The sequence below is a fragment of the Nuphar pumila genome, chromosome 3, assembly GCF_984573655.1.
Source record: "Nuphar pumila chromosome 3, dmNupPumi1.hap1.1, whole genome shotgun sequence".
NCBI classification, from domain to species: Eukaryota; Viridiplantae; Streptophyta; class Magnoliopsida; order Nymphaeales; family Nymphaeaceae; genus Nuphar; species Nuphar pumila.
This window is the reverse complement of record NC_143251.1, coordinates 35,447,581-35,462,617: the sequence shown is the minus strand read 5'-3', so window position 1 is coordinate 35,462,617 and position 15,037 is coordinate 35,447,581. Positions and strand designations below refer to the sequence as shown.

The 15,037-nt window shown below is 45.5% G+C and overlaps 2 protein-coding genes across 2 annotated transcripts in view; one reads left to right on the top strand and one right to left on the bottom strand.

Annotated features, from left to right (window-relative positions):
- The window catches only part of LOC149842566 (putative 1-acylglycerol-3-phosphate O-acyltransferase), a 43,437-nt gene extending 33,811 nt beyond the window's left edge, over window positions 1–9,626 (top strand). Inside the window, exons 6-9 of the mRNA XM_089999291.1 lie at window positions 790–899; window positions 991–1,090; window positions 4,721–4,844; window positions 4,974–9,626. Coding sequence (XP_089855417.1) covers window positions 790–899; window positions 991–1,090; window positions 4,721–4,844; window positions 4,974–5,102 — 463 coding nt within the window. The 3' untranslated portion in view covers window positions 5,103–9,626. The remainder of the gene's footprint in view (window positions 1–789; window positions 900–990; window positions 1,091–4,720; window positions 4,845–4,973) is intronic.
- LOC149842567 (uncharacterized) lies at window positions 6,007–9,559 on the bottom strand. The gene has a single exon (XM_089999290.1). The coding sequence runs from the start codon at window positions 9,557–9,559 to the stop codon at window positions 6,140–6,142; it is 3,420 nt and encodes a 1,139-aa protein (XP_089855416.1). The 3' UTR covers window positions 6,007–6,139.
- Window positions 9,627–15,037: the final 5,411 nt, after the last annotated feature.

Below are 15,037 nucleotides of genomic sequence, written 5' to 3'. Positions count from 1 at the left end.
AGTTGCCGACTAGGTGCCCTAGTTGGCAAAATTGGTCCCTTAGAAGGGGGTCACTAGAAATTCAGCTGACTAGGCTTTTTGGCTACGACTAGCCCAACTAGGCACCTAGTCGGCGCTTTTGACTACATAGCTTCAAACTATGAATAATGACAAATCTGTCACTACTTCAGAATTTGAATAGGTATAGGACTTCTAGAAGTAAACGGGCTTTGGAGAAAAGATAAATATGAAGCTGTTTCTCTTACTAGAAAAAGGTTGGAAGGGCTTGATTCATATCTTTGTTAGAATGAATGTCAGACTAACTGGTGCCAATTCTAAAGGCCAAAGGAACTACTAGGTCGATTGGAATAATTACATGTTTCACCCATTCCTTGCCTGAGGAATTTGTTAGAGAAAAGAAAGTTGTGGATAAGTGCTGACTTGATTTCCGATCTTCCTTCTGCTGATGATCTCTTTGTACCTCCAGATCATGTTTCTTCCATCCATGGTTTAGTACATATATGTATATAGTGAAAATAGGTCACTCGGCAATAAACCGTGCAACTCGCTTACTAACATTTGAAAGAGAAGAGAATATGTGTGAAATTGCTGGTAGGATCTCAAGTGATTTCTCCATATGTGGTATTTCTGTTTTTCTCTCTATATATAACCATCTATGAGGTCTTTGTACATTGCAACCTAAAAATACAGTTGCTCTTTTGCTGGCAAATGCTTGAGATTTTCTTCATGCTTTTCTTGTTTTATGTTGTTTGTTTTGGTTCACATTATGTAAATTTTGTTCTTATGCAGAGGCTTGGGTCCTTGGGGTCCAGACCTTGTTCGCAAGTATACAACTGCAAGATTTGGCATGTACTCTACTGGTGATATCTTGAATGAAGAGGAGTCTAGATTGCTTACGGGTACTTCTCTCTTTAATCTTAGATGGTGATTTTGTGGCCTCACTTATCAACATGCTTATTCATAAATTTATATTTCAAAACTAATTGGCAGATTACTTCTATCATACTTTTGCTGCAAAAGCTAGTGGAGAACTATGCCTAAAGTATATATTTTCTTTTGGAGCATTTACACGGCTTCCCCTCTTACAGCGGTTAGACTTAAATTTTGTTTCAGTTATTTTTAGTTACTCTTGCTATGTTTGCTTAGCTATTTTTACTCCATTTCTGCTAGTGCTACATGTTTTGAATTTTAATGCACTTATGGCGACATGAGACCTCAAATATATAGGGCTCCACTCAATTGATTTTTAACCTAAGACTGTAAACAAAATTAGGTTGCAGGCACAATGATTTTCATCATGGGATTTGGAGAAATTACAAGGTTGCTAAAACAATTTTCAACATTAAGTTTATAATTACAAGATTTGTATAAAAATGGTGATGCATGTGAGTGTGTGTGTCGAAATATCTGCTCATGTCAACAGACCGTCCGAATGAGCTAAAAATTATAGGCACAAGTTGTGATGACCCAATAGGACCTCATAGATTCAGCATAGTCCAAATGCCAAGAACCAGCTTTTGGATCGTGCTTTTTTTTATGAAAAAACACGATTTTTGAGCAGAAAAAATATCTCGCACATTGTGCGCCGTTGATTTTTCAAGGCTCATAAAATCGTACCTACATGTCATAATCAGACGAACCAAGAGCTGATTTCCACTAATCAAACCATGTAGAATCACATATGTGAGGTTAGTTTCATGAAAAAAAAAAACCCAAAAATGAAAAAGAATGAAAAAAAACTCATTTTTAAGTAATCTCGACCTTATATATATATATATGCTAGTCTATCTCCATTATTCATTCTTAGAGGAACTATAAAATTTAGATGTCATTTTTAGTCAACACGAGTATTTGATCTTTTGACCATTCATTCCCTTTGCTTGGATTTTGGGATTAAGAATAGGGTTGGCCATCAGGCCAGCCCTATTTGTGACCCATTAGGGCCCGAAAGGTCTGCTAAACTTTTTTGCTGTTGAAAGCCCGACTTGATAATTATTGGGTCAGGCTAGGCCCGAAATTAATCGGGCTTGGGTTTGAAGACTCTGCCCAAGACCTGCCGAAGTTGACAATCACCTGAATCGGGTCGGGTCAGACCTGGGAACGCCAAACTGTGGGTGTGTAAAGTAAGAAGGATCCCCTATTTATACTTTTTCCAAGGGGTTTACTTTTCTTCCTTAGTTGATGTGGGTCTAATTCACCATGCGGGAAAACTTTATCATGTTCCTTTTTTTTCTGAAATGAGACAAAACACTTACATGGCATTTATGATAGAGAGAGAGAGAGCGGATTAAATGGTGCTTCTATAAAAAGAAAGCATTAAATGGTGTCTTTATAAAAAGAAAATATGCCTTTTTCAGCCATGTCAGCATGAATAAAACCTCATGGGAGAGGACTAGTCCCATATGGATGAGGTGATGAGGTTAAGGGGTTCTCCATCATTATAAAAGCAAGAACCTTTCCATTTTTTCCCCTCATACATGAATGGCCTTCATTATGACCCAAAAAGGTGATGGGATAATTCTTTTTTTTTTAAATAGGCCCCATGCTGGCCTGACTCAGGCCTGAACCAATGCCTGAGCCCGATCTGATAACTTATTGGGTCGAGCCTGGGCTGACTTTTTTTGGCTAGGGTCCTCAAAATGAGGCCCAAGCCCAACCTGAGTCGGGATGGGTAATCGAGAGCCTGTCAGGTACCTAGCCCATTGGCCACCCCTAATTAAGAATATCAACCTCAATAGAAGTATGAGGTTCTTCGCTTTGCTGTTGTGACCAATAAGCAAGGACAAACTGTGTATCCTTTGTTTCTGTGCCAAAGCAACATTTTGACAAGAAAGAGACTGCTGTTCTTTTGCAGAGCATAGATGCATCCAGACTAGGATGAAAAGTCTCTTTCAGTGCTTTAAGAATTTATTGCATAGCAATCTTACTAGTTAAATTCAATAAGCAATTTTTTGAGAGCCTTCTCTCAATTTTAAGCTTGGACTCCTTTGTATAGGCGTTTAGATGATGTTGTTTTGTTTACTTTTGAGAAAACTTTCTTTGGCACTAAAGGAGCAATCTCTTTGCTATCATTTCCATTGATCTCCTTTATCCATCCCTTTGGTTTTCTCTCTACAAATCATTTCCTAAATCTATCTTTTGAGTACAGAATCTAATTTTGAAGATTTTTTACTCAACCTTTCTGCAACCCTGGGAGAATTGATGAATTCCAAACTGAGCACAATTTTGGATCACTTTGATCACGTTGAGGCTAAACTGACAAGATAAGTCCATTGGTTGAATACCTTCGAATAAATTCAGTTAAAGTCAAGGTGTCTATGATGGTTTAGAGACAAAATGTTGCTTCAGAAATGTCAGGGGCATCTATGGCAATTGAATAGAGTTCAATTGCCACTACGTAGAAGATTATATATCATAAACAATGGGAGTAAAGTAATTTGCATTTCCTTCTTACATTCCTAATGAGATTTGTCATTCTAGACATGTGAAAGAACTAATCAAGTGTGGGACAAGATTTGTTGAGAAGATAGTCACCTATATCGTTCCAGGTTTTTTCTCGGATAGATTTTCAAAAGTTGGAAAACCTTGGGGGTTTTAAAAATAAAAAATATGAAAAATAATAAGTATAAGAAAATAATAGGTATTCTTGGAAAAATATAAGGAAATAACTTTGAAAAGCTTTTAACATGTACTGAAGCTGGTTGTATGTACAGTATGCATGCATGGTTTTATGTACTGTCACAAGCTTTATCATGTACTGAAGCTGGTTTCAGTTCATCACTGGCAGCAAGTTCATTTTAGCCTGATGTACAGTATTCCTGCATGGTTCTCATTTTCTGGGCCATGATATAAGTTTCGTAGTCTTTTGGAAAAAAATCATCTCTTGTTTTTCTCGAAAGATTTTTATTTTCCAAAAGAATCGGCCCGTCAATCCATCAATACAGGTTTTTGTAGGCAATGTTTAGTTTAAAATTTTAAATCTCTAGTATGAGGATGGTGATAATTGGCAACTTTCCTGCTGCCACTTAAGGCTTAGTGCATGCCAAGTTGACATCACACTCTACATGGCAGCCTTCTTGCTTTCATTTCAGGATATGCCCATCTCGGTAGTTCAATATGTGCACATGTTATACTGTTAGGTTGCTGCTTAAGATGTGGACGCTTCTCTGGTTTTCTTGACTGTAAAATTTTTGTGGTATCTCATATTTTCAAATCCGCAGATAACTTTTAATGCTCAGCCACGAGTGCAATAAGCATTGTTCCATATACCTGTAGTATCTCTGGTATCTCTGGTTTCCTTGATGGTGTTATTAACTTCTATGATCAGTTACTTTATTAAGTACTGTACTGCAGATTGTTCCATATACCTGCAGAAAATTAAAACTTCATTTACTCTTCTGAGGCTTTTATTAATTACTTCATATCACATGAGCATGCAGCAGCACGTCTCAGAGCCATCTCGAGATCGGTTGGAGGATGCCCATCTCAAGGAATGTTGAGATGAACGGCTCTCAGATGCGAGCGGCATTGCCTAAAAAAATGACCTCTTTATTTATTGTATTTAAGTCTTGAGCCTCCTCAATAATAAAAATGCGTACTTCACCCAACTTGTCTCTGTGCACTCTTTTCCTCGCATCAGTTCTATATTGCTTGCAGTACTAGTAATGCATAACCTGGGTATCCGACAGTACAAGCATTTGACCTATTGCTTCCCATACAGGGCATCGGAATGGAAGGTGCCAACCACCTTCATCTATGGCTACCATGACTGGATGAACTACACAGGTGCCGAGGAAGCTCGCAAGCATATGAAGGTCCCATGCGAGATCATAAGAGTTCCTCAGGTTTGTGTGCATGTTTGTGTGCGTGCGTGGGAGCGACTGCTGGTGGATGGTATTGTGAATACGCCTGCGTGCATGCATACATGAGAAATGTATTTGTGTTTGATGCTTTCTGATTGTGAGTTATGACAGGCCGGACATTTCGTGTTCATCGACAATCCTTCTGGATTCCATTCGGCCGTGTTATACGCCTGCCGGAGATTCCTCTCGCAGAGCCAAGAAGAGAACGACGCCCTCCCTGATGTTCTCACCCTTGTTTAAAGGTCCACACCAGCCATCCTGCGGTTGGTTCCAGACTACGTGTTGTATAGACTCACTGCAGGCCGGGAAGCACAGAGTCCCAGACTACGTGTTGTATAGACTCAAGTGACATTTTTTTTTCCAGCGGTTGGTTCATGTCACTCATTGGACTTTAGCCACAGCTTTTTAAGGCACGGTATATTCAATGCGCTTGATAGCGTACACATGGACATGGATCATATCTTCACGTCACATCTCATGCATGAAACCGGGTACAAAGTGAAATAAACAAGTTGACAAGCAGCCAGCCAAGCGTAATATTGACAGAAGAAGAGCGAGTGAAAACAATTAATGGCGACGCGAAAGAAAATAAGTGAAATTTAATAAGAAAATGAGCTGTCCACACTCTACGATGAGTGGGTGGGTGGGGTGGGGTGGGGGCATCCTCAGATCATTTTATCACAACACGAGGGTTGGGTTTGAGTAGGGGTGGGGTCAAGTCTCTCTCTCTCTCTCTCTCTCTGTAGCCTTGAAAGCAAAAGTCAAAGAGGACCCACCACCTACCAGTCCCCCACCGAGATGGCGAGACCTTCCCCACTGGGTGGGCCGGCCTCCTCCCCAATCTCGAGGTATTTTTTATATCTGACAACTCACGGGTCTTCGCGCCCTCGCTGCTGCCCCACCCACCCCCCAGAGAAAAAGCACGACCGCTGACGTGTTTCCTCAATAAATCCGCTCCCTGTTGCAGCTTTCGCTCCAGACTTCAAGGACGGCCGTAACGGCTACTTTCCCGCCTCCAGTCCCGCGATTAGCCACGTGGCGCTCATGGAGGCAATCGCCCCATCCCCCCTTTAGCTTGACATGTCGGTAGCGCGGTTTGAACCAGTGAAGACGCTTTTCGGAGACCACCGGGACCCACCAGAAAGAGTGAAAAAGTCCGATGTGGAATTTCTCTCGAACTTTAAAAGTACAAAAAAAAAAAAAAAAACAATCCAAGGAAAGAAAAAGAAAAATGAAAAAAACAAAAAAAATCGTTGAAGGATGGATGACGGGGACGCTCAGGCGGGAGAGGGCTGGGAAGTGGGGTCGGCGGAAGAGGGAGGGTCGGGGCCAAGCCGGCAGCCCTCGAGCATGAAGACGACGTCCGCCATCGACGGGCGATCGAGCGGGTCGGGCGAGGTGCAGAGCAGGCCCACCTTGATTCCCAGGAGGAACTCCTCCCACTCGGACGACTCCGGGTCGAGCTCCAGCAGACCCGGCTCAAGCAGCTCCGATATCTGACCCCTCTGCAGCTGCCGCTTCACCCACTTGACGATGTCCTCGTCATGGGTGAACGTCACCGGCCTCCTCCCCGTCAGCAGCTCCAGCAGCACGATCCCAAAGCTGTACGCGTCCGCCGACCTCGTCGTCCGCCCTGTCACGGCTGCCTCCGGCGCCACGTACCCGAGCGAGCCCACTGGCGTGGACGACGTCGACGTCGACGCCGCCTCGGCCGGGGTGGGCACCGTCAGCTTCTCCAGCCCGAAGTCGGACAGGTGGGCCTCGAAGTCGGCATCGAAGAGGACGTTCTGCGGCTTGACGTCACCGTGGACCATGGAGGCGGCGTGGAGGAAGGCGAGGCCACGGGCGACGCCGAGGGCGATCAGGTGGCGCATGGGCCAGTTGAGGATGTGGCCGTCCTGGTGAGAGGCCTCCTGCAGGAGGGTGGCCAGGTTGCCGTTGGGCATGTAGTCGTAGATCAGCAGCCGTACGTCCGGCGCGATGTAGTAGCCTCGGAGGACCGTGAGGTTCCGGTGCTTCACCCTGCCCAGCGACTCAGCCTCCTTCCGGAACGACCCCTCGTCGATCGAGCTGTCGGCGAGTCGCCAGACGGAGAGCACCGTGCCGTCCTGGAAGCACGCCTTGAACAACACCCCATGCCGGCCCCGGCTCAAGACGTGCTCCTCGTCGAACTGCCTCGTCGCCTCGAGCGTCTCCGCGTACGTGATCCGGTTACTGAACATCACCAGCTTCCCACCGTTGCTGCCGTTGTCGCCCGCCCCCGCCTCGGCCACGCTCGATCGCGCCGGACTCCGCTTCTTCCCTCCGTTCATGGCGGACCGGTGCCTCAGCCACGCAACCGTCGCCAAACAACACAATGCCGCCATACAGAAAACGATTGTGGAGACGGCGGCGATCGCGATCAGTATCAGAACCCTCGGTCCCTTCCTCTTCTTCTTGCTGCATTGTCTCGCCAACGGCTGGCCGCAGAGATCCGCGTTGCCGCCAAAATCCGAAGAAGAGAAATGGGAGCCGAGCAGCACCGGGATCTCTCCGCTTAGTTGGTTATCAGACACGTTGAAACTTCGCAGGCCAGCGATTTGCACCAGATTGGCGGGGATCTCTCCGGTCAAGTTATTGACAGAGAGATCCAGGATCTTCAAGTTTGACATGCCAGCTAATGAATCCGGTATGTTGCTAGTGAGGTGGTTCTGATCGAGCCGGAGCGAAGCGAGCGATGAGCAGTTTGAGATTTCAGGTGGGATGTCACCGGACAAGCTGTTCTGGCCGAGGTCTAGCTCTCTTATGTGGGTGAGCCGCGAAAGGTCCGGCGGAATTTCGTCGGAGAGGCTGTTCGACCTCAGTTGCAGTACTGCCAAATCGGAGCAATTGCCCAATTCCGCTGGGATTGAGCCGGATATGTTGTTGGAAGAAAGGGAGAGAACGACAAGCGATTGCAAAAAGCCAAAAACCAGCGGAATGTCGCCGGAGAACCGATTTGAGGACAGATTCAAGTACTGCAGACTCAACAAGCTGCTGAAACCAACAGGAACGCTGCCGGAGAACGAATTCTCTGATAGAGACAGGAACTGCAGATTTGGCAACCCGGACAGTTCCATTGGTAGCTCGCCGGAGAGATTCTGCCGGCTCAAATCAAGAGTCCGCAGATTCAATAGGTTTCCAATGCTTGCCGGAATGCTGCTGGAGAATCCATTGCCACTCAGGTTCAGAGTCCATAATCCATGTAAATTCCCAATCTCTGCCGGAATGCTGCCTGTGAATGCGTTCTCGCTGAGGTCCAGAAGACTCACATTCTCGAGCCGCATGAGACCGCTTATGCCGCCGGCGAGATTATTGGACCTCAGAGACAGAGTTTCAAGAGCCGAAAGATTGCCGAAGCTCACCGGAATCGTCCCAGAGAGCGAGTTCCCACCAAGAGCTAGCGTCCTTAGGCTTGTGAGCGATCCCAACCCTGCCGGGATGTCACCGGAGAGCTTATTGTCCTCGAGATCAAGGACTCGCAATAGGCTGCAATTCCTGATCCACTGAGGAATGCCTCCGGTAAAACGGTTTCCAGCGAGCCTCAGTTCCTGCAAGGACATCATTCTTCGGATGGACTCGGGTAGAGATCCGGTAAAGGAGTTGGTAGAGAGGTATAGATAAGTGAGGGACGTCAGATTCAGCAGCCAGAAGGGAACCTCGCCGTCGATGCTGTTGCTCTGAAGGTCGAGGACTTGCAGCGAGCTTGCGACCCCGCCAGCCGCATTGTTCTCTGGCGGAGCGATGCCGGTGAGCTTGTTAAACCCAAGCTGCAGGATCCTGAGCGGTGGCGGTGAGGAGCCGGAGTCTTTGAAGAAAATCGAGGACGGGAGCACGCCGGAGAGGTTGTTGTGCGAGAGAGAGAGCACCTGAAGGTTCGGAAGCCGGCCAATCCCGGCCGGAATCTCGCCGCTAAGGCCGTTGTCCCGCACGCTGAGGTAGCGAAGAAGGGAGCAGTTGGCAAGGGCCGCCGGAATGCTTCCTTGGAGTAGGTTTCCGTCAAGCCAGAGGTACTCCAGAGAAGCACTCTCTCCAAAACTCGCCGGAATCTCCCCGCTCAGCCGGTTGAACGAGAGGTTGAGCAGTTGCAACCTGGAGGCGGACACATTGGCGGGAATCTCTCCGGAGAACGAGTTAGACGAGAGATCGAGGAACCGGAGGCTTGCCGGAAGGCCGCCGTAGGGGATTATCCCTGTCAAGAGGTTTTGGGCGGCATTGAGGACCTGCAACTCGGTAAGGTTGAAGATCTCCGGTGGGAGCGTCCCGGAGAGGGCGTTGGATTGGAAGAAGATGGCGCGGAGGAAGGAGCACCGGCCGATGGAGGGGGGAATGGTGCCGTTAAGGAGGTTGTACCGGAGGCTGAGCTTCCGGAGGCCGGAGAGAATGCCGAGCTGAGGGGATAGGGGTCCCTGGAGGCGGAGGCGAGGAAGGCGGAGCTCGGTGACCCGGCCGGATACGCAGACGACGCCCCGCCAGTCGCAGGGCGCCAGCGGGGAGGAGGCGTTCCAGTTGGAAAGCGCACCGAGGGGGTCCAGGAGGCCGAGGCGGAAGGAGTCGAGGGCCCTGATCTCCAACGCCGTCTCGTTCTGGCTCTGCTGAGAGTTGCATGAACTACACAGAAGAAAGAAGAAGAAGAAGAAGGAGGAGGAGGAGAGAGTGTGTGGGTTGGCGTCGGCCATTGTTTCTCTGGGCTAGGGCTAGGGCTAGGGCTAGGGCTAGGGCTTCTCGATCATCCCTTCGTCGTTCGATTTCCTTCTTCTTCTTCTTGAAGGGCTTTTCTAGGGTTTTTTTTGCTTCAGACGGGGCCGGACGAGCGACATTCCGCTGGTTAAAAAATACTCTCTGGTTTTTCAAAAAAGTGGTTGCTTTTTTTACTCTTTTCCGTTTTTTCCTCCCTCATTAAAGGGTAACGCACCTAACTAATATATCCACCAGTTTTTCCAAATACCCTCAAAAACTTGTATCCTGAGATAACCATGAGTTTAACTCGCTGAGTAAATTTATGTGTTGAAATGACTAATTTATCCTTACGTCGACTGTCGCAACTTCTTCATCAACTCCGCTCGTTTGGTCGAATGAGCTTGTGAATGTCACCAAGTGGTAGAATGTCACGGCTTCGATACACACAAGAATATATAGCTTGCTGTGTAATTGGTAAACTTCTGCCTAACCCTAGCTTGATTACTCTTTCAAAGAAGACGGAAAAAAAAAATTGCTTGTTGGTCTCAAACAACAAAAATTGATGGAAAATCAAAAACCTTGTTTCTTTGGCTATTTTTTATGGTACGTTTTAATTGTGAAAAAATAAAGATTAGGTTGTGGATAAAATAAAATATGTAATACATTTTTATAAAAGTAAATAGTAATTTAGATTCTACAATTAACATTTATCAAAGATCAAGCTAAGTGTGGTGGAGAGATCAGGGTATTTGCTTAAGGTGGCAAAAAGGTCATATGGCTGATGTGTATAGTAGATATAGTAAAATGTTGGTATCCCATGTGGTAAGCAGGGTCCAGTGTGAAGCTGAAGGCCCAGAATCGAATCCCTCTGACACATGGGGCGGGTGTTTTTCTAGTAGGGATCTGCCTAACCCCAGCTTGCCTTTCAAGAAAAAAAAGATATATTAAAAAGTTGAAATCTTCATACACGTTTGCAAGAGAGAAAAACTGTCATTAGGAAAAGAAAGTTTTAACTACGAGAGTTTTTTATGTTAGAAGTTTTCCAAAAAAATTAAAAATTTGCTTGTTTGTATAGCATGAGAAAAATAGTGAAAAATATGAAAAAACGAGAGAAAGGAAGGAGGATGGTGGTGGTGAGATGTGTAAAAATACATTTTCTCTGAGTACGAAACATTCCTCCAACCGCCAGGGATGAATGTTTCCTATCAAAAAGTGTACTTTTTAGAAAAAACTTTCAGCGAAAAGTCTCTCTCTTATGAAAGGATCGAAGAAAAAAAAATCCGTATGAATACTCAAGCCTGTTAAAACTCACATTCTTTGTACGTAATATTCTTATTTTTGGCCCCAAATCTAACTGTCAAATACAAAGTCTGAAGTTATTTTGATGTATGAAATATCCCTTTCAACATTGCCTTGGAAAAGCGTAATTTGGATGTGTCACCGCATAATAAGGTGGCCAGTTAACTAGACTGAGGCCTCATTAATTCGATGGTTTAATATGCATATGAAACATCGTTTTCAACCGTTCACTGTATTTTGGATGTGTTACTATCTCAGTCAAGTGTTTGCAAGAGCTCCACTCATTCGGTAGCTGCCATTTGTAAATGTCACCAAGTTGATGGGACATCGCGAGTTTGAAACTCACAAGCGACCTTTCTTATTTCTACTGTCAACGAGCAACAGTAGTCTTAAAGGTTTTACCAACCAAAGGAAAGCCCTCCTACCAGTTGTTATATAATAATACCATTGCATTAAACACCTGATCACCTTCCATCTTGAGGACAGGGCCTGTGATGGAAGGTGATGGTGGTTAATGCACAATTTTTTGTGCCATCCTATTGCACCCGATCCGTTAAGCTGAAGTTAGGCAGACCTCCACCAGTTATGTACCATTGGGTTTTGAACAAGATTTCCCTTGTCTTAGCTAGGGATGGCAGTGGATCGGGCGGGGGACAAGGTCTTCACCCCCGCCCCCTTTCAAAATCTGAACCTTCATTCCCGCACAGGGATGGATTTTATAACCTCCACCCCCGTCTCTATCCTCGTTTCATGTCTTCCATCCCCGGTCCAAACGGGGGCGACGCGGGGCAGACCCCCGTTTCCCGTAGTCTATAGTCATCCCTTAAAGGATTGGGTATGGGGCGGGGTGCGGCTAGGCAGGGATTAGGACGGGGACAGGGAGGAAAGCGTAAGTCCATCCCCGCCTCCATCCTCGCACGGGGGATAAATTTTAACCTTTATCCCCACCTCCATCCCCGTTTCATGCCCTTCATCCCCGGTCCAAGCAGGGCGAGACGAGGTGGGGCGGAGCCCGCTTGTCCCCCGGTCCACTGCCATCCCTAGTCTTAGCCCAAAACCTGTGTTAATGAGCAGTGTGGTCCTTATTAGATGGTTTTTAACATAAAACGATGGGCTTAAAATGTTTCCCTCATAAAACTTGGGCCTCATTTTTTAATATGTAGCAAAAGTTGTCCCTCTAACTGAAATTTTCTTTACAAAGAACTTAGTTGGACATTTGAAAATTACCCTTTTTCAAAAGTTGAAAGGAAACGCCGAAACGACCATTCTTTTAGCAACTAAAGAATGATTTGCTCTTTAGTCTTAGGACAAGGAATGTCTCAAAATCACGTTTGTGCCACTACCATGTGATATCTGACCATTTCTACTCTGAGTATTTTGAGTCTCTGACACCTGTTTTTTTTTTTTCCTTTTGTTTTTTAGTTTTATATTTGTGAGTAACGAGTGTCTTGAAACATTGGTGAGTTTGAAAAATAAGCATCGTTAGGTTTCCGTGCCAACTGTAAAGTCGATCAAATTTTATCAACAAGGTCTCTCCGCCTTTTATCGTCCCAACAGGTGGTTGCATGTGTGGGAGAGCTTGATTTCTGGGTGTTTTGATAGACCAAGTGCCTCATATCAACACCTGAAGGGGGTGAAAGGAAGGGTGAGGATCCCCCAACGGGATAGTGATCATTGAACCCAGTGACTATGTGAGTGCTGTGGGCTCCAACCATCATGAAGTGGGTGAAGAGTCTGGTGGTGCATGAACTGGGTTCAAGACTAGTTTTATAAGGTTAGGTCACCCTGTAGCAGCTTCTTTAACTTTTTTTTTTTATTATTAAATCACGAGAGTGCATGAAATGCAGTTATGCGTATATGGGTAACGAAGGGAAACTGACTTTCCCTATCGCCAAACAAATGACTGTTAAATAGGGATGGCAGTGGACCGAGAGAAAATGGGCCCTGCCCCGCCTTGCCCCATTTAAACCAGAGATGGAGGACATGAAACAGGAATGGAGGCGGGGACGAAGGTTAAAATCAAAACCCATGTAGGGATGAAGGTGGGGATGGACTTACACTTTCTCCCGCCCCGTCGCTGATGTATATTAATAAAACAACTAAAATGCCTTTAGAGATGGCAATGGACCGGCGAGAAACGGGGCCAGCCCTGCCTCGCTCCGTTTGAATTGGGGATGGAGAACATGAAACGAGAATAGAGGCAGGAATGGAGGTTAAAATCAAAACCCATGCGGGGGATGGAGGGTGGAATTTTGAGATGGGGCGGATCCATGTGTTAATCAGGGTCCTATGTCAAGCTGAAGGCCCAAGATCGAATCCCTCTGCCACATGGTGGCTGTTGTTCTGGTAGGGGTTTGCCTAAACCCAGCTTGCCTTTGAAAAAAAAAAAAAAAGTTCCCGCTGTCACTTCACAAGTTGGGAAAGTTGATTTTGTACAAGTGGCAGGCATCAAATGATGGGACTTGAGCTTTGGGTTGTAAATCTTGTCTCTGCTAGTTATGGTGTGTTATTTTGTCATTTTGCCCATTGGGCATATTTGATGGTGATAGGAACAGATTATGCCGGGTAAAAAACAAGATGCAAGATCACCTTTTGGTACTAAAATGATTCTGGGATGTACTAAACGATGCATTTAAGCTTCAAAGGGATATGATATGGGGCTTTGTGCAGGTCCCATTTATGGGCCCAATCGAATCACATTATGCCTTCCCATTTCAAGTAAATGAGATTATGATAATGTATTCAATCCTTAGCCTCAAAAACCATGAACTTTTGTGTTTGAATCAAACAGACACTAAAAAAAGCACTGGTTGGATGATACACCCAACGTCTAAAAAAACTTTTGGATTATTCAACTTATAACTCTAATTATACGGTCAGAGAGTGAGTTGTCTCTGTTTTTCTTGTCTCATTGCTGCTTGTCCTCTATGACATTGTAGCTGTTAGGGACGCTATACATGATTGATTGAAAACGTTACATGAGCAGAGCAGTAGCCGAGTTGGAATTTTGCAGCATGCATTGCTGGGTACTTCAACGTATGCCTTAGGCCCCACACTCCATATAGGCGACAAGAGCGGTCTTTCTTTTTTTCTTTTCTCTATTGTTAGGAGCTCAAAACACCCTGGTGACAGATGACTCTTTTGTTTGTGACTGTGTGTGTAGGGATGACAGTGGACTTGGGGGAAGGGGCTTCATCCCGCCCTGCCTCGCCCCGTTTGGAACCGGGATGGAGGTTAAAATCAAAACCAATGCGGGGATGGACTTACATTTTTCCCCGCCCTGCCCCCTGTTCCTAATCCTCATTAGTAAACCTTCCTCTCCTTCTTTAGGGATGGCAATGGACCGAGGAGAAACGAGGTCCCACCTTGCATCGCCCTGTTCGGACCGTGGATGGAGGAAATGAAAGGGGATGGAGGCGAGTATGGAAGTTAAAATCAAAACCCGTGCGGGGATGGAGGGAAATTTTTTGAGATGGGGCAGGGGTGGATGCCTTGTCCCCCGCCCTTGCCCTGGTCCATTTCCATCCCTGTGTGTGTGCATGTGTTCTTTTGTTTTGTTGAATTGGACATCAGATTATATGATACGATTTATGCCAAAGAGACTAGAAAAGGCACAACATTTGCTAGCCTCATGCTCTAAACCCCTATGCAATGTGTGCGTGCGTATGCTTGAATATCCTATGTAAGAGGCTCTCGTATGGATAGATACACTTGAGAGAAAAACCATTTTGTAAAAAACACCTAATTATGGATAATATTTTTTTGATGTAACGTATTAACCGAATATGACAACTCGACCCCATGAGCATTGAGGAGCCAATATGAGTTTTCAAAAAGGACTTTCTTGACCGCATAAGGACCCCCTTAGTTTGGGTTTCATTTTTCCTAAGGGATGACTTCAAGTGTAGTTGATTTGTTTGAGGACAAGATCTCTCACTTTAAATAATCACTCAATCACATACTTTTCATAGTGGCACTCTATCCCTCTCTCATAATTGTTTAAAACAAGGTGAACAAGGTTGCCAAGACTGTTTGGGTTTTGTCGAACGAGGTCAGGCCACTTCATGAGAGAATTGGATTGTGGAGACCGTTAGGGTCTCACTGGGCGAGGTCAAGCCAATATTGAAAATAATTGGTATTGTTGAGACCATTAATTTAGGTCTCGCCGAGCAAGGTCG